This window comes from Nipponia nippon, unplaced genomic scaffold (genome assembly GCF_047370975.1).
Source record: "Nipponia nippon isolate SJK-2023a ecotype South Korea unplaced genomic scaffold, ASM4737097v1 scaffold_3, whole genome shotgun sequence".
NCBI classification, from domain to species: Eukaryota; Metazoa; Chordata; class Aves; order Pelecaniformes; family Threskiornithidae; genus Nipponia; species Nipponia nippon.
In genome coordinates this window covers 64,521,324-64,545,386 of record NW_028262347.1, presented here as the reverse complement: position 1 = coordinate 64,545,386, position 24,063 = coordinate 64,521,324, and the positions used below count along the sequence as shown (strand labels likewise).

The 24,063-nt window shown below is 42.0% G+C and overlaps 1 protein-coding gene across 4 annotated transcripts in view; it reads right to left on the bottom strand.

The window, feature by feature from the left end:
• The window catches only part of TMEM178B (transmembrane protein 178B), a 256,488-nt gene that overhangs the window by 187,736 nt on the left and 44,689 nt on the right, over nucleotides 1-24,063 (bottom strand). For 3 of the 4 annotated variants that reach the window (XR_015706467.1, XR_015706466.1, XM_009464761.2), the window contains exon 2: nucleotides 6,084-6,197. The exons of the other annotated variant lie outside the window; for it this stretch is intronic. Coding sequence is in view for 1 of the 3 variants with exons in the window: in XM_009464761.2 (XP_009463036.1) it covers nucleotides 6,084-6,197 (114 nt within the window). In the remaining 2 variants the exon portion in view is untranslated. The remainder of the gene's footprint in view (nucleotides 1-6,083; nucleotides 6,198-24,063) is intronic. 4 annotated transcript variants of the gene reach the window in all.

Genomic DNA, 24,063 nt, shown 5'->3' with positions numbered 1-24,063 from the left:
CAATGAAATATTTATTGTTGCTTATAAAAGCAGACAGGGTCAAGTCCACGAGCCTACTGGTGTTACTAATGCATTGTCAAGCTATCAACTGAGCTTCTGTGTAAATCTCAGCATCTTGTTCCATGGAGTTAGAAGGCTTGGAAAGCTTGTAGAAATTAGAAATATAGACATTACAATCTTTTCCGGAGTGCTAATTGTTGCCACTGCAATCAGTACCATAACTGACCTCTACAAAAGGAGTTTTTTTCCAGTCCCCCTTCCGCCCCCCATAGTTTTACTGGTTATGAGGAGGTATTTGAGTGCTTTGTAGGCCTAAATGAGGAAGCCTTAATCTCCTGCAAAGTTCAGACCATTAAGGCTGATAAAAATCCATTCAGCTTTCAGCATAGATGCTATATGAATTAAAATATTATCACTCTCTGCATCCTGTAGAAATCCCCCATTTCCTCCAATACTTGCTCCTCTCAGAATGCGCCAGACTATTACTTTTGACTTTGCAATTCATTTTTTATGCAAATGGCTTTCAGACCACCACAAACACAAGATTATTGCACTCTTCAACAGCGCAGCTGAACGTTATCATTCCAGTTAGCACAAGGCATTATGGTTCCTCTTCTCCTGACAATGCAGCTCCCCATGCCAATACTCTCAATTCAGAGCCCATATCCTGTGGTCCTGCAGTAGAAGCCGGGGGTAGGAGACAGGCAAAGGAGATCACACAGTGCCAAACAAGAAGCATTTCCACAAAAACCAGGAAATTCTAAACATTTCTCAAGAAGCATCAGCTACTTGTGTGTGAACTGGTTCTCTCTAAAGCAGTCTGGTGACACATTTTCTAAGCTGTGCAGAAAGAGATCAGTTTCCATAGCAATTCCAGCCACTTGCTGCCCAGATGCAGCACTCTCCATGTTCCTGGACACAAAACAGCTGCTGTGGAAGACAGGCCTCGGCAGCAATGGCAAGCTGGAGACGAGCAGACAAACAAGAATTCCCCCTTTTGTGGCCACATGTAACCCAAAGTACAAATTCAGGTTTGTAATGTATAGGGAGGAAGGAAAAAGTAACAGACTTAAAGACCCTGCTATCTACTTGCCATGATAGGCTCTGTGAGTCAGCAAAATAAAAGCTTTTGGAGAGAAGGAAGAATTTTTCATCTTCTGCTGTGGAGAATTTCATGCGATATAGCGCAAGACACTGGGAGCTCTGCCATAGAAAGGCCCTGAGGACCATGCAGCATTTGTCCCGTTTCAGCTACCAAGGCAGGAGAAAGCGAAGAGGCAGTGGTTTGACTTGTTCCCTGAGAGAAAAATAAATCTCACTCTTCAAGAACACACATCAGCAACTTGCTCGTTTGCAGCACTTTAAAGCCACAATACTTTCTTCACCTGCCTTGGAGAGAAAGTGGCCCTGGAAAAGCCCCCTTTTACCCTTCCCTTGCCAAGACCACAGTGAGGAAGACTGCAGAGTGACCCACAAGCATCAGTCCTGTGAGGCTCAAGGCAGGTCTGAGCCCACAGCAGGCTAACCCACAATCCTGTAGCACCTACACAGTTGTTCTTGTTGAAATCATTCAAGGAATGAACGCACAAAGAAGTCCCATGGCAAATACAAGTATGTTCAAAGGTAAAAATGAGCGAGGAAGCATAAGGTCTAAACATGAGAAGCTAGAGGCAAAAATAAAACATCATCATGCTAGACTGGATCTAAGAAAGTATGAAGACAATCCCTCTCCTCTTATCTGTATCTTTCTCCCTTTTCTGCACTATTTGGCTTCCTCAGAAGAACTTTCTAATCCTAACTCTCCCAGCAAGGCAATGAAACATAGATAGCTGGCTTAAGCATACTTAGAAATTCCTCTCTGCATATCTTCTATGCTGTTGTTACCCTTTTTCACAAAACAGTTGTTTCTTAAAGACTGCAGCAGACAATCAATTTAGAGCCTGCATTGCATATAGCCTATTTGCAAAAAAAAAAAAAAAAAATTGAATGACCTTCCTACAGTCCTTCCGATAGTACAAAACAGCATCAACCCAACAGTTTTCTGTTTTGCTCCAAGGAGTAAGCCAGTAGACTAAATACTCCCTGGGCTTTGAGTGCCTTACCCCTCACAGTGGCTTTAGAGAACAGCACTGTTGGTTCCTGGAAGATGTCAAACTGAATATAGTACATCCCCTCATTGCCTTGGTGGTACTACCATTTTCAAAGCAAACGCAGCCTCTCACCTTCTTTGGCACAATATACCAAATAACGGTTTCCTGAAATTTTTGGGACGAGAGAAAAAAATTAGCATCAACATCGCCTCGTTTTTATGGTCAACTTTCTTAGAGTAACAGCATCCAGCTAAAGTGCTTATTCCATCACCTGAAAATGCCTCTCACCTCTCCCAATTCCACAGCTCAAACCCCTGCCATGATCACTTTCCCCATGTTTTGTGAACACAAATCTGTAGCACACTGAAAGTGAACCTATGAGAACAGCATAACACACATGGAACGGAATATGCAAATAAATATAGAACTGTTCAGATTTTTTAAGTTTTTATTCTAATAACATATACATGAATTTCTAAAAGCATCAGTGATGCTGCTGGAGTTTCTCAGAAGTCAGAACTACGGACAAAGTTTCTGTGCACAAGACTGGGGCCAAAATGTGACAGGGTAAATGCCTAATAGTGACTCAATCATATCATTACACTGGCATCTCCCATAAAGAGACAGTTACTCATGCTCAAAGTTGTTGGACACAGCTTTCTTTCCCTTCTCCCTTCCCCTCCCAGCTCATATAGACACCCTTTTTGTCTAATTAGATGAACATTTATCTCCTGACAGGTGAGAGCTAGCAATACTACAATCATCCTTCCCTCCATCCTGTTTAACCAGAGACAGTTGAGAGGAAGTGACTGCAGGGAAGTGAAGTCCTATTTTCCTGGCTCATGCTGCCACAGGCAATGAATTTGGAGCAAAGATTCCATCTTGAAAATGTCAAACAGAATGAAAAAAAAGATAAAATCAGAAATTATAAAGTCAGCTCCAACCATTCCTCCAGGTCCAGCTGCTCCCCTGGGTTCTTCTAGCATAGCTGACAGCACAGCTAGAGGACTATCTGCTTTCTGTGCTGACTGGTACCATAGGGTCCTCAGCCTCCATTTAATTGCCCCTCACCCACTCCTGCAATTCAAGAGAAACTGCTGGAGCATGAGTCCTGCCTGCCAGTCTAAAAAAAAAAAAAACAGTCTGCTGGGCACAGCTGGAGCCCTCTCTCTTCTGCTCCCCCACCCAATACACAGGCAAAGCAACCAATTTCCTTCCCAGGCCTGTGGTTTGCTGCCCATGCACCAGGGAAGAAAAATAACCACTACTGAAATACAGATATGCCAAAGGACAGCAGCAGCTTCAGCCTGGAAAAGGCATTTTCTTTAGTGGGGTGAACAGACACTTTGGTTTCACCTTTCCAGTTCCTCTGAAATTCTCCAAGATGCCATTTTGCCCCAGTGTTTCATCAGGAAATGGGTTTGTTTTTTTTTTTCTTTCTTCCATCTTATGCTACAGATCTGAGAAATTACCCACGGCAAGAGCATAAGGAACAACAGGCCTGGGCCCTGCTCCTTCACTGTTTGTCACAACAGTCAGTGAAAGGGAAATTTGAACAGAGTTGTTCAGAGGAAAATAATGGCCAGGTTGAATTGGAAATGCTATTCTGCCTCAGGATGAGCAGTGGTGAGCTGAAGTAGCTGTGCCCTGGATGAAGCTAGTCCAGAGGTACAGAACCAGGTCAGGTGTAAGGCAGAATCTAAAATTACAGGTACTTTTTGAAGGGACTGAGTCTTACCCCACTTTATGCCTACTCCATTGCAAATGTTTTCTAAAAGGAGAACATCCTCCTCAACCAAAACATGATTTGAGGAGATTGCTATTGCCCTTAGTCTTTTAAAAAAGATATTTTACAGAAAAACAGCAAGGTCGCTGTTCCTACAGAGGAAATAGGTTCAGTTCATCCTTAAACGCAGCGACCTCCAGATCCTCCAGTGGCTAACACGTATCAAAACGCTCGCCATTGCACTTAACTGCTCTGGAGAAGAGCGCGCTTCAGCAAAGTATTTCTTTCCTTTCCTGTCTTTAGACAGAACTGAAGTTTGAATCTCCCTATCTACATCTACCTACACTTATCTGACTCATGAACTAGCAAGAAAATCTGGGTCAGAAATATGCATACACACCCACACACTCAGGGTACCCTCCCCAGGGAGGGAACAAACAAGCCTCACCCTGAAAGTGCCTCAGACCAAATCAGATATGTAAATGTGTGAGCACGGCATGTCTAGACTGCCACTTTGGAGACTGACAAATACCCTACAGAAGGCTCCCGTCAGCTGCCGACACACCAGGCTCAGGAACTTGCTGATCCCCCAAAAGGATGCACACACCGAGGGACTAACATGGCCAGTCATATTAGTAATTATATTTAAGCTGAAAAAATACAAATACAGCTTCAGAATAGCCCTTTACCTGAGCCATTGCTGAAATAAAGATGAACTTCTTTAAGACAACTCCTACATTAATTAATGAGATTCCCAGTGGATGAAAGCGGAAAAGTCATTGCTGCTCACAGCAGTGGCAAAAGCATACATGCACAGCCAAAAGCATAAACCAAAGACCCTTTCTACTGCCCTATGAACCCTAACAGAAGATGTCTTGGGTGGGGGGGTGTGTTTCTTTTTGCCCACAGACAAGCAGTGTTAACATAAAACTGACACCAGCAGAGATGACAGGTGGTAGCAGAAAACCTCAAGGGAACCCAACCGCCTGATCTTCTGACTTCAGGAACAAATGAGCACAGCACGGTATTTTGCAAGACCAGCCTCTTACAACCTTCTGAAAGGCATGAGTTCAATATTCCTTTTCTTCATCATGTCACAATAAGAATATGTATTTATCTACACACAGACATTTCAAAAAAAAAAAAAAGAAAATTATGAGTTTAGCAAGACCCTCTAGAACTTTCTAATGCTTTATCAGATTTGCCCAGGCAGACCTAACAAAGCACCAATGAGTCTCAAACCAGACCTGACCTTACCAATGCAGGAACTAGACGGTATCATTACACCTTCTCCTTCCCAGAGCTTAAAAGGATCCTCCCAAAGCAACGGCCACATAAGGCAGGAGTGAAACAGGGACTGAAAGCCCTGGGAACACCAGAGGTCTTACACATTTCTCAAGCTGACACAGTCTGGACAGTAGCTGCTCACTACCACTTTTCAAGGTTTTCAGTCAGAATCAGTATCCCTCAACCCCTGCCATCTTCAAGGAGCTGTTAACTGCTTCCACTGAGACAGAGGAGCTCAGGACATTCATCAGTCCCCATGATTATGTAGTAATACGAGCAAGTTGCAGTGGCATCCTTCCTTTGAAATCCTACCTCTTCCATTTCATCAGTGAAAACCCTTTTCCATCTCCAAGATGAGAAGGAGAAAAGCTTTAAGGCCAGCCAATACATCTCAAGGCAATTCCATCCCCGTCAGATCTTGTTGCTTCAGCAAATGTTACAAGTTGGTGACCATCGGCTACAATTATCACTAAGGGCTAAGCTCCTTCCCTGTGCCTTAAAGGGTGCAGCATTTCTCTTTCTAGATGTTCAAAGAAGAGTGATGCCATGCTCACCCAGGAGCTGCAGGCAGCAGGACATACTCTACAATAAAAGCCAGCAATGAATTCTGCTGGAAGCAGGAAACTCAGCAGCAGCACAAGCTGCATGAGAATACGCTCACATACAGAGCATTCTACTGAATTAAAAAATAGGGCATTGATTTTGTTATTCATTTTTGTATTTAACTCAATATTAGTCTCTGCATATGAATGCCTCTTCCCCTCCCCCAACTTTTTCATGCCTCAGCAGAATTTCTAGTCAGCAACAGAAACAGATGTAGGTCCCAAGAACAAATTGATCAGTCTGCTACAAAGACAAACTGTATGTGAGAAGAGGGCTCTGAGCAGGTTGTCAGTCAAAGCCTCTGTTCGCATTTATCAGTGAGTACCTCCCTTAGTCCGCACATGAGGAGAACGGAGAAGAAAGCCAGCACCACTTACGCAAGGCATGCCACTCATCCTGGCGGATTGTCTTGGTGATGTTGTAGGTGAGGTTCTTGGGAATGGTCGCTGAGGAGTAGTGGTACTTGATGTACGTGCACCGCTCAATTGCTCCTGGGAAGGGCAAAACGCAGAAAAGAAAGTGCTGTTAAGTGAATGCAACATGTCCTCCCAGCTATAGACCAGATCGGCTTGACAACCAAAAGAAAATGCTAGGAGCAAAGCAAACCCTACCATCAGTCCACTGTGACAACCAATGCTATCTTTGGCCCATGACAGGCACGAGCTACCTGTAGGGTAAGCTCACATCCAAGCTTATGATACACCAAAGGCCCTGCAGTAGCTACCAGAGTGTCTGCTTTCACAATCAGGTATATGTGGCAAATCACCCCTTCTTTCATTTCTTTTCTCCAAACCATGAGCTAGTAGCAGGCATACCAGCATTTACTGCGTAGAAACTGTAAATTACAGCATGATCAGCTAAGATGTGAATGTGTCTCAATGCCCATGTTCCAGGAGATACACAAAGCAAACGTCTTTGATCTTTCCTGCAGTAACAAAAAACAGCACAGGAAAAACAATATATATAGTGAACAATTTTCCTGACCCCCTTCCACCCCACAGCCAAGAAGCAAGGCAAGCAGAAGGATATGCAACAGGCTATGGTATGTCTCTTGAAGGTACCCAGACACTTTCATAGCAGGCTCAGAAACAGAATTTATTGGCACCCCTGAATAATAAGCCTCAGATGGCAACACAAATAGCTGAAATGGGCAATTTTTTTCCCCTGTAGTCAGGATTTCATCCACGTTCCATGGAAAAAAGCACCACGTGCTGCTTCTCTTTGTCTTCTGGTCACATTATTACATTCTCCTTTTACAGTCACTTTTCTTCTTCTACAATAATCACACCTCCAGGCCCTGATCTCCTGGCATCTCTCTGCATAGTTAGTGTCCTTAGAGGAATGGGTCTGGCATAGCCTGCTGCTTTCCATGAATTATAGCCTAGCCAAATTTTGCATCTGATCAGAAACCTGCAATAGTGCAACCATTCTTGCATCGATGAAAAACAGTAAGGTCTCCTACATACATTTTACCAGCATCCTCAACTAACACTGCCTTTATTAGACCTCGTCACTAAGCAGTCAGATTCAAAACTCATGCAAGTCATTTTGCCATTAATAATATGGTATTTTGGATCAGGCCTTTAATAACTAAATAGGCATCCTTAATGTGGTTGGCCACACTGTTTGCTACTAGCTACCACCGGTCAGAGAAGCAGCTATGCTGGAAATGCTTTTATGTATTAAAAATACATTAAGACAGGCACTCAATAGAATAAATTAAATGAAGCAATGAATTATATAAATAAGAAAGAGTGCTATACACCAAGAGGCAGGTAGAGAACATTTACTGTCAGCCTGAACTGAAAAGGGAGAGCCATTAGCCTTATATCGACAGCTCCAAGGGGTTAAATATGCTTTTATGCCACTAGAAAATACAGGTTTCTACCTCAGGTTGTTAAATATTATTTGGCATGAACTTAGATCATACACCATGAATTCACAGCATGAATAAGAAAACGCATGAAACAAAATTATTAATTACATCGCAGTCTACTAGCATCTTCCAAAGTTAGTGCAATACAAACATTTGAGGTCCTCATTGTTTGCTCCTCTTAAGCATTCTTCACATTCTGCCTTTGACAGCAATTAGATTAGACAAAGCCAAATATTATAGGGGAAAAAGGCAAAATATTTACATATGTATCCGCCTGCCCTGACAGCGTGATGGGCTTCTGTGTGAGTCTGCACCATCTGGGCACCAAATGTACGCCCAGAATTAAAGTTTCAAACCAAGCACAGTATTTAAAAAAAGACAGCTAGTGTGCAAAGAGCTTTAAAAAAAGCCCCAAATCACAACCTTGCCTTCTTATAGGTTTTCATATCCCCTTTTGTTCAGCTGCTTTCATGGATCAGAAGCATTGGCAAGAAAATGGAAAATGCTTATTTGTCAGAAAATAATCTTTAAGTTATCAGATACCTGCCTAGAGAAGAGATTTATATAGAATAGCAGACAAGGACACAGAGCCAAGATTCAAAATAAAAGCGTACAGAAGGAAGGAAAAAAGCCTGTTCCATTTGCTATAATTTCTTAAAGCAATCAGCAGAAAGCATCTCCTCTTACACCAAAGAGGCTTATTTGTAGCCAGGTCCATCAAACTTTTTATTCTTACTGCAAATACTGTTAGTAGTAATGCAGTGAGCTGTTCACTATCTTCTATCACCAAAGCCTAAAGCAGAAAGATTATGGTCCAAATTCAGATCATCACTTCACCATATATATAATTTTGGGCTCACGCTTATATCCCCATGGCTTTAATGAGACTTAAGTACATGTTTAAAGACTGTCTAGAACCTACACTACAACTGCAGTGGCAATGGTTCAACGGTAGCTGAAGTACAGGTAGATTTGAATGGTAAATTCCATTATGATCTCCTTTCCAGCCACACAACATATTTCAACACTGTTTCCACCTCTAAATCACATGCTGTTAGCCAATAAACATCATGACTCCAACCAAGAGTTTGTAGGGACCAGAAGGTAAAGTGCTCTTCAGTGTACACGGTGAGATAAGTTGTCCTTTTTTCCCTACTTGTCTGTGAAATACGAGGGCTGGCCACTGCATGCACTCAAGAGGGCTGAGCAGAGTACAGAGAATTTACTTGTATCTAGGAATTGTCCCCGCTACTTGCCTTACACGGGGAAACAGACCCCCAGGTCGGACAAGGATGCTGCTCCTGGATTTTCACCCTTCTCTGAAGCATTAAGCATAGCTTCACTGCTAGAATGGGTAAGCCTAATTAATTTTTTGTTATAGGGCTCAAAAGACTTCAGTCTAATCCAAGTTACTGGGCTCAATAAAAGGATAAATGGGTGAAACATAATGGTCTATGATATACCAGAGGTCAGCCCACACAAGCTAATGGGCCCCTTTGGCTTTAGGCTATTAAATTCTTCTGTGAACACCGAGTTTAATACACTCAAGAGAGTGTAGTTCAGAGTGTTTCAGAGCCGTCTTTTACTAGCTTCCAGCACTTCAATTACTTCAGACTCTAGAACAGCAGCAACCACTGGAGAGAACATGCAGCCATCTTCATCCACATGGCCACTGCTGACAGGAGAGGCAGGCGGGATCTTACTGGGAACCTCAAGCTTGTCATAGCCAGAACTGACAAGGTTTGTGATTGCTTGGCATTTAAACATGAGGCATTTATCTAAACCTGCTCTCACAGGTGTAGAAGAGCAACCCTGCTGAGTTAATGCAACTGCATCAGCACATACCTAGCTAGAGGTGAGAATTAGCTTTTGAAACTTAGAAAAAGGCTTTCATTTGCCTGGACCTGCCAATAAAAATTAGGAAAAGGATGAGTCTATAGCAGTGACAATTTCATACTTCAAGATGTTTCCCTACTTATCCCACACAGAAGAGAACTAGGTTCAAGACCCCCAAACATCCAGTTCCTGGAGGTCCCTGGGAGAGCAGAGGCATCGACTGCAGCAAGGATTAGAACTACTGCTCTCCTGGAAAGTCCTCTCAGAAAAACCCTAAGAAATCCTTACCTTCAGATGAATGAATAGCTATGCCCACTCCAGTCTTTGGGGTGGGAGGGGAAGCAAGAGTAAGGAGGAGGAAAGAAAAAAAAAACAAAACAAAACAAAACACAAAACCACCACACCCACACTCTCCCTTCCATACCCTCAACAGGGCAACTGCAATTTATGGAGCATCTCCAGCCTTCAGCACTAACTTAGAAAGACCAAATGCAACTGAAGCTGACTCTACACTTTGCTCAAATAACTGGGAACAGTATTTATAAAGCAAACCAGTGAGCGGGTTTTTTTCACCTATGCAGCTGCCATAGCAAGTGTTATAGCTGGCCACAAGAAACACAAAGCAACCACAAAGCTGCTCCACTGACAGATGCAGTATATTCTATGTTCCTCTGATCAAAGGGAAATGTTTGCTGAAAATCCTAAAGAAAAGTGGCTGACATCTTCAAAGAGAGTGCTAGGAAAGCGATCAGCAGGAAGATGCAACTAGAACCATGCAGAGCAAAACTGCGTTACCATCCTCACATAAGCACAGATGCTCAGCGGGGATTCTGCAGCTGTAACTCTGTGGTTGGTAACCCCCTGTTCCAGCAAAGTTCAGATGCCAAGTAAAATTGAGATAAGGAAACTAGAGGTAGCTTCATCCAGAGCAGCTAAGCATTCCCAGCATCAAACACACCACTCTTCTTACTGATCCACTTACTTGCTCAGTTCCCCTCCCATATCCATTGAGCATTGCTCCACACTACCACCTTATTATTATATAATATTTCTTCTTCTCTCCATTACAAGGAAAATCTTTAAACTGCTACAGCAGGAATATCACCTGAAAACATTGTGTGATTCTTTAGTATTCACTTTTCAAAACTATCCCAATATCCTGATGTTAGTTCAGCTGCTACTGAAACTCAGCTCCCACTGCACTACGAGGGCTGTAAACACTACCCCATTAGAGACCCTAAACTGGTAATGCAGGGGGTGACTGAAACATTCTCCCACTCTAAGCTGAACAGGGTTGAGATCAATTAAAAGGAAGGTCATACTGCTGGTATCTGTCTGTATTTGGTGGATAAACAGACAATTTTTTTCAGAACTTTTGGACCAGTGTCTTCATCATAGAATGGGTTGGGTTGGAAGAGACCTTAAAGAACATCTGGTTCCAAACCCCCTGCCATGGGCAGAGGCACCTTCCACTAGACCAGGTTGCTCAAAGCCCCATCCAGCCTGACCTTGAACACTTCCAGGGATGGGGCAGCCACAGCTTCTCTGGGCAACCTGTTCTAGCGCCTCACCACCCTCACAGTAAAGAGCTTCTTCCTTATAGCTAATCTAAATCTACCCTCTTTCAGTTTGTAGCCACTACCCCTTGTTCTATCTCTACGCTCCCTTGTAAAAAGCCCCTCTCCAGCTTTCTTGTAGGCCCCCTTCTGGTACTGGAAGGCCGCAATAAGGTCTCCCCAGAACCTTCTCTTCTCCAGGGTGAACAACCCCAACTCTCTCAGCCTGTCCTCACAGGAGAGGTGCTCCAGCCCTCGGATCATCTTCATGGCCTTTCTCTGGACTTGCTCCAACAGGTCCATGTCTTTATGTTGGGGGCCCCAGAGCTGAATGCAGTACTCCAGGTGGGGCCTCACGAGAGCTGAGTAGAGGGAGAGAATCACCTCCCTCGACCTGCTGGTCATGCTTCTTTTGATGCAGCCCAGGATACAGTTGGCTTTCTGGGCTGCAAGTGCACATTGCCAGGCCATGTTGAGTTTCTCATCAACCAACACCCCCAAGTCCCTCTCCTCAGAGCTGTTCTCTATCCATTCTCCACCCAGCCTGTATTTGTGCTTGGGATTGCCCTGACCCAGGTGCAGGACCTTGCACTTGGCCTTGTTGAACTTCATGAGGTTTGCACAGGCCCACCTCTCCAGCCTGTCAAGGTTCCTCTGGATGGCATCCCTTCCCTCCAGCGTGTCAACCATACCACACAGCTTGGTACCATCGGCAAACTTGCTGAGGGTGCACTCAGTCCCACTGTCCATGTCACCAACAAAGATGTTAAACAGATGTCCCAGTGCCGACCCCCTGAGGAATATAATATTTCAACACTTTCAAACTGCTCAAGAAACAGTCTCTACCCATGGTTAATTTAAGAAATAGAATGAAAATTCAAAATGCCACCAGGGTATTGGTCACATCAGTCCTAAAATTTGGATCTCAGAAGTGCCCAGAGGCATTTCCTCTGTGAGGTCAGGTTGACTTTTGCAGAGGTGGTTGTCAAATTTCAGGAATTTACACTGTCACTGTGATCATATAGTTTAGTCTTCTACATAGTACAGACCAACTCATCTGACAGCTGGCAACAGAAAGTAGTCCTTCAGATGGTCTTTCATGAAACTGGTAACGTGAGAATGGTTAGGTAAGTGTCAGTAATGTCGCTTCAGATCCAGCCTAAGATGGCACACAGAAGAGTTACATACACGGGTTACCTGTCTATACTCCCCTCCTGCAAATGAGGGCTACAAGACTTCACATTCCGCCCCCCCCCCCCCCGCCAACTTCCAGGGCTGCAGATTGTAGAACCATCCATAAGGTTCAGGCACAGATTAGCCCAATGCCTATGAACAAGTTACCTTTGGTAGCTGGAGGGCTCACAGCTACACACAAGAATTTCTCCCACTCTAAGACTCTTTACAGCAATCCTCGGGTAAGAGCAATCAGGAACCTCAGACAGATGCAGGGAGCCAGCAGCTTACTTGCTCTGGATGAACTATGGCATGGCCATTCCAGACTTTGCAACAAGCCAGCACTGACATGACAGTCACCTTTTTCTGTAACATGCAGAGATCTGAAACCAGGTGGTACCCATTCTTCTTTTGTAGCATGTATGTTGATTTCTAAGAAGGATCCAGCTGTACAGCTAGTATTTGTGTCATTACATTTCCTGTCAAGGCTTTTGATATGATGAGCTTTCCTGAAAAGATTGACATGGATGTTCTGAGCCTTTGCTACCTCCAGGCAGCTTTTCCTTCTTTTGTGTTATAGATACCTCTGGATGAACTGTTTGTAGCAAGCAATTGATTTGACAAAATTCACTCTCTGTGCTAGCTCTAGTTTTTACAAATCTGTTTGAGAATTACTACACAAACATTTCCTAGTAAAAGGAAGCTTAGCCTCTGGCTTGCAAACTGCACTCGCTACATATATTTGCTATTCATTTGAGAAACTGCCTTCTGTATGAGAGAGTGCCTTAATCCCATGGTTTGGTTGCTATTCCCTCATTGGGTGACTATATCCATACCCAGACAACAGAAGATGTAGATTGGTCATTTACCCTCTAATTGTTTCACATTATCTTCAGAAAATCTGTGGAGCAGGGAAAGTTTACAGTTTTTTCTTAGCATAACATTTCAGTAAGGTTTCCAGGGGCTATAATCATACTTAGGGCTAGGATCAGGTTACACAAAGCAATTGCGTGTGGCATATATATCCGTTAATGTTCACTCTGAAAGAGTCTTGTCTCCCTTGGAAAAGTTCATTGTTAAATTGTGATAGCATTTTATGCAGCCTCCAAACCAGCCCTGGCCATTCAGGCTGGTGCAACTTAAGAATTACTGCCCTCAGCTGTATGTGCTGCCCTCAGTATCTTAAATCATTTAATATGAATCATCAGAACTCATCTGGAGGTACCTTAATATAGGCAAGGTGGTTGTTGCAGTTTCAGCATGCATTAACTGGTCAAACTAAACCCTGGACTACAGTAGGAGGAGAAATTGGGCTCTACCTTGACCAGCTGCTATGACAGAATTGCAATCACATATGCTGACTAGTTAATGAACTCATGATGAGTAACTATCTTCTTAATGAAGGCAGAGACTTCATTAGAAAGTATTGCAACACACTTAACAGGATTATTTCATTACCTCTGGAGTAATACTAACCATGAAATTACTGGTTACATATTTGTGCCCGTCTATAAACGTATTAATGCCAAAAATGTAGGAACATTATTCTTCTGCATTAATTGTAGAATTATTTATGTTAGAAGGATCCTCTAGATGTCAACTGGCCCAATCTCCTGCTCAAAGGAAGTACAACTTCAAAAAGTTGAAATAAAATCCAAAGATAGTTCACATTGCTCAGGGCCTTGTCCAGTCACGTTTTAAATACCTCCAAGAATGGAAGTGCACAACATCTTTGAGCACCTGTTCCAACATCTGACCACCTTCATTATGAATTTTTTTTCCCCTAATGCCTAATCAGAATTTCCCTTGGTGCCACATGAATATCTTGAATACTAGAATACCTAAGGGTAAAGGTCTAAAAATCTAGGAAGAATATGCAAATAACATCCTCTTAATCAACATGTCTGATGAATATTCATTAACTTATATGCATAAATAGACGCCAATGTTCTAATTAATGGAGCTCAAGATAGATTTTCAGCTGTAGCATGGGCCAAATTTTTAGAACAGGAGATCATGTTTGTTCCTGGCTGGCTCTGGCATCATCCTGAACAGAGGTTGTCACGGGGGAGTGTTTAAGCCACTTGGTCTGCCAGTAGGACTTGTTGCTACTCATCCTAGATAAAGTTGAACAACATCTGGTACTGGTTGTTGCTTGCTGTGGGCTGTAAGGACATTGAGCTGATGCCTCCCTTCAGTTGACGGGTTGGGGTTTGTGTCTTTTAAGACTAAGTTGCCAGCCCCTAGCTGCTACCTCTACAAGTGGGTAGAGGTGCACTATCAGCTTCTACTCACCATTTACGGGTTCATATAAAAGTCAGAGAGAGGGATGCGATACAGTCCCCTTCCCCATTCACAGACAGGCCAAAGGGTCACATACAGGGAGAGGCAATGAATGTGTCTATAGTAACACTTAGCATGTAGCAGGAGTGCACTTTTGAAAATTACCTCCTGATCATCTCTAGTTACCATGCTTTGGTGCGTAACACGATGTGCTGTAAGACCATGCCAACTAGATTCTTCACAAATAAAGCTAAATTGGAAGATGAGCTAATGGGAATTCAGCTAATGGTACAAGCGCAGAACCAGTCTGAAGTAACCATCCTCTCCTGGAAAACACACACAAAGTGAACATTAGGTCATAAGCACCAGTTGTTTGTTACAAATCCACATCTGTTATCCCACACTATTTACAAATGTAGATCTAACCTATGCTGTGTGCATCTCTGCAGTTAGAGTCATCTAGTAAGGACTGCCAAAGGAAGTTCAGCTCTGAGTGACCATAGCTCTAGAAAAGCCACCTTAACTACATAGATGTTTGATCTCCAAGACTGGAGAAGCATATGGGGCAGCCACCACAGCATGAACAGTACCACAGCAAGCAGCACAGGTCTGCAGTCAAGTTCTGTAGAGCTGCAATTCCTTCCCTCCTAATGCAGTGCAAGAAGTGCTGTGGTCATCGCTGATATGTTCACACCAGCCACGCTCACAAACACAGGCAGGCAAATAGTTTGTTTTGGATTCAAAGGCCAACTTGAAAAACTGAGGGGATGACACTGACAAACAAGGAAAAAATAAACAACCCAGAATTTCAGATCAACTGAAAAAAGTTTCATACATCCACAAAACTAAACTCATCTGTAACTTATTTTGATACCTTTAAAGAATAATTTTTTAAATGTATTTCAATTGAAAGTCTTAAGTGTATTTTGAAAATTTTAAAACATTGAAGTTTTTCTTAATTTGTCTGCAGTGTTTTTTTTCCAGCTGAAGCCTTCAGCCCTATTATATCGTTTCACAAGTGGTTCTGCTCCCTTGCAAGCTCTTTGCTTCAGAGCCAATTTTCTGCATGAAAATAAATAACAATTTGCTAACTGTACTTACTATAAATGTACTTACAAGCACACTAGGCACCTGTATCTTCCCTATTGCGTAAAATACAGAAAGGCTGCCAGTGGCAAAATGATATTTCAATAGCCAGAACTCTACAACATCACCTAAATGTGCTTGTTACACGTAGATGTTTTCACTGACCACCAGAAAATGAACACAGAACTTCAGTGAAACAGACTCAGAAGATAACAGCATCCTTTGTTTTACCTGAAGGAAAAGCTTGCTTGTATTCACCAAGTTGGCAGCCATCGAAAGGATGAGACATAAGATAAATAATACTTCGACCCCAAAATGGTACATGCCCAGCAAATACATTAACAGAATGTACAGCTTAAAGATTTTCATTAGGAAATTGAGCAAAGGTTTTTTCAGAGTGACAAGCAGAACCTTCCTGCTCTTTTTTCCTCCCATTTTTCTTTTACAGTTCATCTCACTTGGTTTCCAAATAAAAGGTTCTCTCAGAGCCTCAAGCTTAGTAAAACTTGTTAGACAATGCTCAGCTGGTAAAGAAGTCTTGTAAAAACCCAGTGAAAACATAGCAGGGGGATAGTTGAAAGGATCCAACATACTGTACTATACTCTACTATCCGTACAGAAATGGGGTAATAGATGACAGTATGCCATTCCCATTCTTCCCAGGTCATCTGGGATGAAAACCTGCCAGCTCACTTTCAGTACTGATCCATTAGATCTCTTGAGATATGGGGGGGAAAAAAAATAACAGATACAAAGTGCACATGAAATGGAAGCAATCCATGAAGCTTATGGATCTCCAGATGCACACAACAGCTTTGTCATGCGTGGGCTGTATGGTGACCAGATTCCACACAGGGAGTTCCAAATACTTCAGACTGAAACACCTACATTTCAATTTCAACTTCTGTTTCCACACCAAAATATCTAAATTTCTTCTTCAACCACTGTGTGAGTAAAGATAAAGGTGCAAATGTGTGCACACACTGAGCAGACAGCAACATTTTCAGAGTAGAGGGAAAAAAAAGTGCCTGAACAGCTTTTGCCAGGCCTGTTCCCCACATGCTCTATCGATATCCCAGCAAATAGCAGCTTGCTTAAAACAACCAGCTGGCAAAAGATAAATATTCCACCCATGATAAGAAAAGAATCCAAGTATGAGACCAAAAGCTGAATTTGCATTGGAAAGTGATGAGCTCACACTTTCTCTCCAGGGACCAAGGAAAGGGGGCTGGCAAGGAAGCTGGAGCAAGAGGATGGTTACGAAACACTTTTTTACTTCAGCTATTAATAACAGCCTCCAAGCCACAGGGCACTTGAGAGGAGGAAGGCATCTCCTTGCTTCTATTAATCTTTTTGTCCACCTATTTGCATTGGGCTGGCCACAGGGGAGAGAGAAGCAGAGCACGAATGAAAAGTTAAGGAGGTTAAAAGGGCTGAAAAAATATTTGCTCCTACTTGTTTGGAGGCAGAAATTAAATGATCAATAAAAAGTCACTGAGACAGCAATTATCAGTAAAAACTCACTGATGATCCAATAGCTCATGGAACGAAGCATTATCTCAGCACTGCTGTCAAGCCAAAGAGAAAGCACAGCAAAGGCTATACCATGGACAGGTTTCTTTTATATGAATGTACATCTTCTGATTCTCGTAGTAAGATACTCCCATGAAGCTTAATATTTATTGAACCAGCATTGAAACCTATTTCAAAAGAGATGTCTGGGAAGCAGGGTCCCAGATTGCCAAGAAGAAAATAAGGATGGGTCCACTGATATCACTAATTCTGCCGAGGATCTGTGATGAAATGCAGTGAAGTCTACAGATGCCTATCTCTGTACCTGGGAAAGCTATTTTATATGCTGCTTTACAACATAAATGTGCCTTTTTATACACATTTACTCCTCTCTACTTCTTAAAGTGAGAGGAACATAAGCCCTTCTCTCTGCCTCCATAGTGTTAGTTTACAGTTAGCTCCACAAATTGCTGAACTGAAGAAAGCACTTAGCTTTCTTGTAGCACTTCAACCTCGTGTTTAAATAGCAGAAATCACAATGTGACAGAGAATCATTCAGATGCTTTGCATCCTACATTAGGGAACTTAAACTGAGATCTAACACAGACTAGTCTCCCAGAAGGTCCCACTTACAGGCTCAGCCTCATCCAGCACCTAGAGCAGTCTCTTAAGAACATCACTTAAATGAAAGGATTTATGTGGGCTATGCAACATATCTATATAACACTATTTTCATATAGGTTCTGTCCCTCAGCTGAGCTGGCGGGGGGCTAGGAGGGGGCACAGAGTTTCACAACTTTCACTTGAACATGAATTCTGGTGAGGAAAAAGGAGAGAGAAGGATAAAGTTCTTGGCAGGGGTTGTATATTAAGGATCCACAGGAATCAAAATAAGGAGACTAATTTTTAGAATAACAACTATATTTTTTCCTCTATCTTAAGGACTGGCACATAGTCAAAAAGCATTTTGCTTACATGCTGAAGTTAAGATGTGGTTTCCTAACTCACATGGTTACATTGAAGAGGTGAATTGGCTTGCCTTAGATTTTGGAAAGTACAACACCATTAGCATGGATCCTGTTTTGCACTTTTTAAAAGTTAACTATGACAAACCACAGGATTCGAAAGGACAGCAGTCCAAAAAGCTACCAGCAGGCAACTAGCCTATCAAAGAAATAAGTGAGGAAGGAATCCAGCATCAGCTCTTCAGCAAGGCTGGGTTTTTTCCCCCATGAGAAGACTACAGCATGGACAGACCAGAAAGGGTGCCCCCTGCTATGCCCATAAACTGTTCTCGCAATCTACTGTGTGCTGAGCTTGTAACTGCCTTTGCTGATAAGACAATCTCCATCCATCGAGGACTCTGTTGAGACTTTAAAACTATACAAACAGAAGACTTTGGACATATTCCCTCTTTGGTGGAAAGATTCCTTTCTTAATAAGTGCATCCTTATCTTCCGAGTTCCCTAAGATTCACTAGCCTTTTTTTATGCTGTCCCCGTTCTAGTTATTTCAAATAACTGTTAGGGTAGTGTGGTTGGAAGAAAGGCATTTTCAAGATATCCCTTCATACACAAAAAAGTATCTCCCAGATAAAGGTACCCTGCAGTTAATAAATGTATGCGCATTGTAAAGATAACAGACAAGATCATCCCTAAGTGAGCAGAGTTTCCCCTGCAAGTTCATAATGTCTCTTGCCCCATAAACTCTACCAACTGAATATCTACTCCGGTCACACAGCCTAATGGACAAAAACTACTAAAACTACCTTGAAATAAACCTTGGGACTGTTTACTGGCAAGTAGAGACCACTAAATTATAAAGATAGTATGTATAGTGGCTCTCCAAAGTAAGGAGTAGTTTCATGTTTGACCATGCTCTTTCCCTGCAAAGACATTCCCTGGATTGTCCTTGTTCAAATTATTCATTAACTGGTGAGTCACCATCACTAAATTACATGGATGCTCCATCTTTCTTTGTGAAGGAGTATACATTCAAAGGGACAAAAGATTTCACAGCTGACTGCCCTTTCCTTGCAAGGCAGTTTGCTGCATTATTGTAACTGGACTTGCTATAGCACATGAGGGCTTGCATGAAATAAAGACCTTAAGAAATTAAATGTTGTGTAGGTATTTAAAAAGTAGTCCTCAAATAGTCAAACAAACTGAAAAACACAACCAGAAGGAGAAGGAGAAGAAGATAAAGATGGTGGTAAGAAGATCCGACAACTGTACTGTGAAATCTGAGATGAGCTAAAGTACAATTTGGTCATTCTAAAACCTATGAACTGCAGATATTGTTAATCTCTCTGCAGCTGTCTGAAATCGTAAGAAGTTTCTGCCTTACAGCAGGAAATGATTCTTGAAGTATTTGAAATAGGAAAGGTTGGTGGATGCGATCAAAAAATATTTTTCCAATTGACTGGATTGTGCCCTTATTTATCCAGTGATGAGTTTTGCAATACCATCATATGCCCTTGTGTCCAGAAGGCTTAGACATTGAGTGCCTCTTCACAAATGCTACAATAATTCACTTTTGGTGCTAGCATCAGTCCTGGCTGCACTCAAATGTACTTAAGTCAACAACTTAGGGCTAGAATCTCAACATCACTGCAGACACTCTGCACCAAATGAGCAACACATGTTTCAGTGGTTGAAAATACTGGAAAGATAAATGCCCTTGTATTGGGGTAGAGGGAACCAGAAACTGAGAAGGGACCAACTTATCTCCAGCCCCAACCTTCCCTTCACTTATTCCCAATATGAAACTGGGAGGACCAGGGTATGCCAATAGCTGCCAGCTACAGAAAAGTTAGTAGTGACAAGACCTGCTCCCAGCATGGTCTTCAGTAGTAATTAAGTTGCTCTAGCCAAATCCCAAAGGCATCTAGTCTCCAAGCACATTAGCTAAGATTCATGGCATTTCTTTTAAGACATGTGTAAGGTGTGCCATTTAACACAGAAATAAAAAATGGCAGAAGCGAGTCCAGCTTATCTAACAGGGCAGCAAAACAGGGTAGAGAAAACCCAAGTAGCTCTAATAGCATGTCTTACTTCTTTACATGCCAAAGAAAGTTACAGGTTGTTGTAAAACCATGTGACCCTAGCTTAGACCCAGAGCTAGTGTATATTTAAATGTAGAAAGACTATTGGGGGATGAGAATTTCTCATCCAGTAGGCACATGTCTACTGCTGGGTCAGTGCAGGTTGGGGAGCAGACTGGGCTTTTGCTGCTGTTGTTGGGTTTGGGTTTTTTTTTTTTTTTTCAGGAGAGAGATGTTGCTTTGCTTTGGGAGGATGTTGTGGCATAATGTTCCCTTGCCTGTAACATCCTCCTGTCATTTGATAAAAGTAACCCACCACTTCTTGCATCTTGTCTGAAATGTCAAATCAAATCAGAGGGTCACAAGTATGAAAATCTCCCACTCATTACAATGTAAGATGTTCTGGCCAGGGCAAGATGGACTAAATATTTCTGCTGCCTGTCAAGAAGGATTCATAGCTTGAAAGAGATGCTTCAAAATGCACATAGAGCCATTAGTTAATATAAATCTATTGACAGCAGCAACAAGCATTATGTAAAAGGTAAGCATCGCACCTCTGAAGACATTTGTCCCTATCCATCTGGTCCCACCACCCCTATGCCCGAAAGGCCAGCAGAACCCCACTGGGGCTGATACCTCTGTGTTATTCATCCCTTTACAGTTCAAGAACCTGCTTTAGGATCCTCATTCTGACAGGGGAGGAGTCAACCATATCTCAAAAGACCCATCACCATACATGGGACAAGAGAAGAAAGCACTTCCTAGCACCACTTGCAAGGTACAGAATAGCCCTTTAACTCCACATTGGAATTTCACCAGTTTTGACCGTTGCTTCACATTTGGAGGGAAGGGGTTATAGAAACAGGCATTTACTCAGACACTGTCAGCTCAGGATTTATTTTCCTTTATTCTTTACTCCAAGTCTAAGCTGTAATAAATGCCTGTGTCTCAGCAGCATCTGATAACACCCAATGAGACAGAGGTGCTCTTGAGGCAGAATGCTGTACAAATACAGTGAACAGAATCTGTGCCCTGGAAGACCTTTGCTGTTCCTCTGTTTCGTACCTTTCCTCCCCACCTAGTTGCTCATTTTGTTTAATATGTAAAGATAAGTCTTGAACTGTAATGTTTGATTTTAGAAATTATTGACTCTATGATTCAGCAACCTATGTGCTTCTGGACTCCTATTTTTATCCATAAAATTAATTCTAAATCCAAGTGTTATTATAGACCATTGCATTCTATTAATGTTATAGTTTCTATTGTAATTACTACTCTTACAATACCTTGCACAATATATTTCTTCATAATATCTCAAAGCATTTAATAAAGACAGTATTGCTACCCAGGATTAAGTTACATACTACCCCCCCAAAAAAGTCAGGCTTTCTGTTTCCTACCTTTGTATGCTAAATTGTGGAAACTAATTTGTGGACAGTACAATCAATCCCCTTTGCAATAGGTCTAAATGCAGACCTTAATCCATCATTCTATTAGCTATAAATTATTTAAAAGACAGCAGATCTCTATTCCTCTCCTCCAAAAATCCCAATTAAGGCAATAAAAACATGGACAGTAAGTAATCACTGCTTGTCACAAGTTAGGGACTAATATCTTATTACAATATAGAATTCTTCCTACACTAAATTACAACATGGCTTACGAGAAGGACTGCGCAGATGCTAACCTAACCCCTAATTTTCTTTCCTTGTATTTTGTCAGGGGCTGTGTTCAGTCTCTCAGACTCCAAAAGCATGAGGCTTCAGTTCACTGACTGCAGGATCAGGTGAAGAAGATCCAGGATGATTCTTAACATGCCTCCACTGGACCATCAGCCACTCTGGTGAAGGGTACAAAGAGAACGTGTCAACTTAATGGAAAACACATTCTTTGGAAAACATCCAAACCTTTAAGAAAATATGCCATTAGCTTTATTCTTATCCCTTAGGGTTCTGCAATATCAGGTTTAATTACAACAATTGTGACAAAAATCATAGTAAAGAGGTATAGCTGCAAGCTGATCTTGCCCAGAGATTCCACACACCAGGGTAAGAGCCAAATGTAGCACTAGGAAGAGACTGCAGTATGAGCTCAGTGAGCAAGCTACATTCAAATCACTTTCAGAAAAAAAATATTTCTAAGCACAGCCTAACTCAAAGGGAACAAGAGATTAAGGTGGCAGATACATGGCTGAGATTCAGGGAAGCACTCCCAGGACAAGGAAACTTAGGAAGGAGAAGCAAAAAGCTAGCCCCATACTGCAGTAGAAATGCAGTGAGGGTAGACAAGTGCCAGACTCACTGACAGAACAGTCAATGCCCCAAATTCTCATACAATAGACTTGTTTTTCATTGCTGGAATCAGCTAAAGAAACAAACACTAACATGGCCTCCTCCAGCAACTGATAAGTATGGCCATGCCTAGAGAAAAGAGCACCCAAGCTTACATGGTTAACAGAATGGGTTACAGCACTTACACTTGTAGCTACACAACTGTGCAACAGGCAAGAAAAGGGGGCTAGCAGCACAGAGCTCTGAAAGAAAAGGGGAGAGGAGTAAAAGACAAAATAGCCCAATTTCTGAAATTCATAACATCATCCTACATCTTTGTATAACTCATTTGTGAACGTGGTGGATTTTACACCTTAAGGATGAAACAGCCTTTCTAAAGATATCCACAGTAGCTGCAAGAGACAGGGATAACCATTCTCACTACAGGGACACAGTTTTGGTAAAATATTCCAATCCTGGGATACCAAAAAGTGAACAGTTTGAACTTGCATAATTGTGACTTCATCCACATAAGACAAGTCTGTGCTAGGAGCATGCAGATCGGTGAGACTGGATGTCAGCACTTCATAATGGATTACATTAAAAGAAAAGATACCCCAGCAATATAGAATCCCAGAGGTTTAATAACTATCTTTCCAAAATGAGTGAGCAAGTGGAACAGAAGTGGAGAATCCCGCTGCAGGTAGAAAACAGAAATTTATAGGTAGTATTTCCCACCTTCCAGCAAACATCTTTCCTACAGGAAAATAACCAAGTTACCTTAAGGGGTGAGAAATAACAGTATTCATCCATTCCTCTACAGCCTTTTCAGCTATGGAAGAAAGATTTGGCTATGAAATTGCATGACAATAAGTTATTTTAAAGAAAAATATGCAGCACTCCATGTCATATAGAGTATAATATTCAAGAACACTCAGGTTGTCATCAAGAGGAGGGAGCAAAAGAAAATACCTTTGTTCTCTATTTATGTTTCCTACAGACTTGGTGATATTTACTGTATTTCAGCAGTGCTGTGGCAACACCTAGGAACCTCAGTCTTGGACCAGGTCCCCATGAGGCAATCATGAAATTAAAACTGTCCCAGACCCAATTCCTTTACCATTTTGTAAAAATTTCACATGCTTCTGAATGTTTCCAATATCACACCTAATAAGCTGATTTCATACCGGGATGGGGAGATGGACTTAAAAATAGTGAAAGAAAATAGCTGTATGTATCACTAATATTCAAGGTCCAAGACAAGACATAACCAGGTGGAACAGTCTCATTATGCTCAACCATATATCTCACCTACCCACACGGCCTCATTATGCTCAGCTATACGTCTCACCTACCCACAAGAGTTCTTCCTTGAGGACAAGCCTGTAATTTTATTATTCATATTATACCAGGGCAGAAAACAATTTGAAATAGTCCTGGTTGTCTAGAAGACTCAGCACCCTGTACCCCAAGAGGAAGTAAGAATATGTAGACACGAGGTCCCATGGGGAAGTAGTATATGGTCATGTAACCTGCAGATTGCCTCTGCGGCCTTCTTTGAGTCCCAACGTGCTCATCTGATTTAATCTTAAATCTGACATCAGATGCCTTTGATTAGGATAAATTAAGTACAAGCTTTTGATCATTCCAGACCCCTGATTCCATGCCGTGACATCCAAAATCAGTAAGGGGGTTTACTGCAAATGCTTGCACATGACTCAC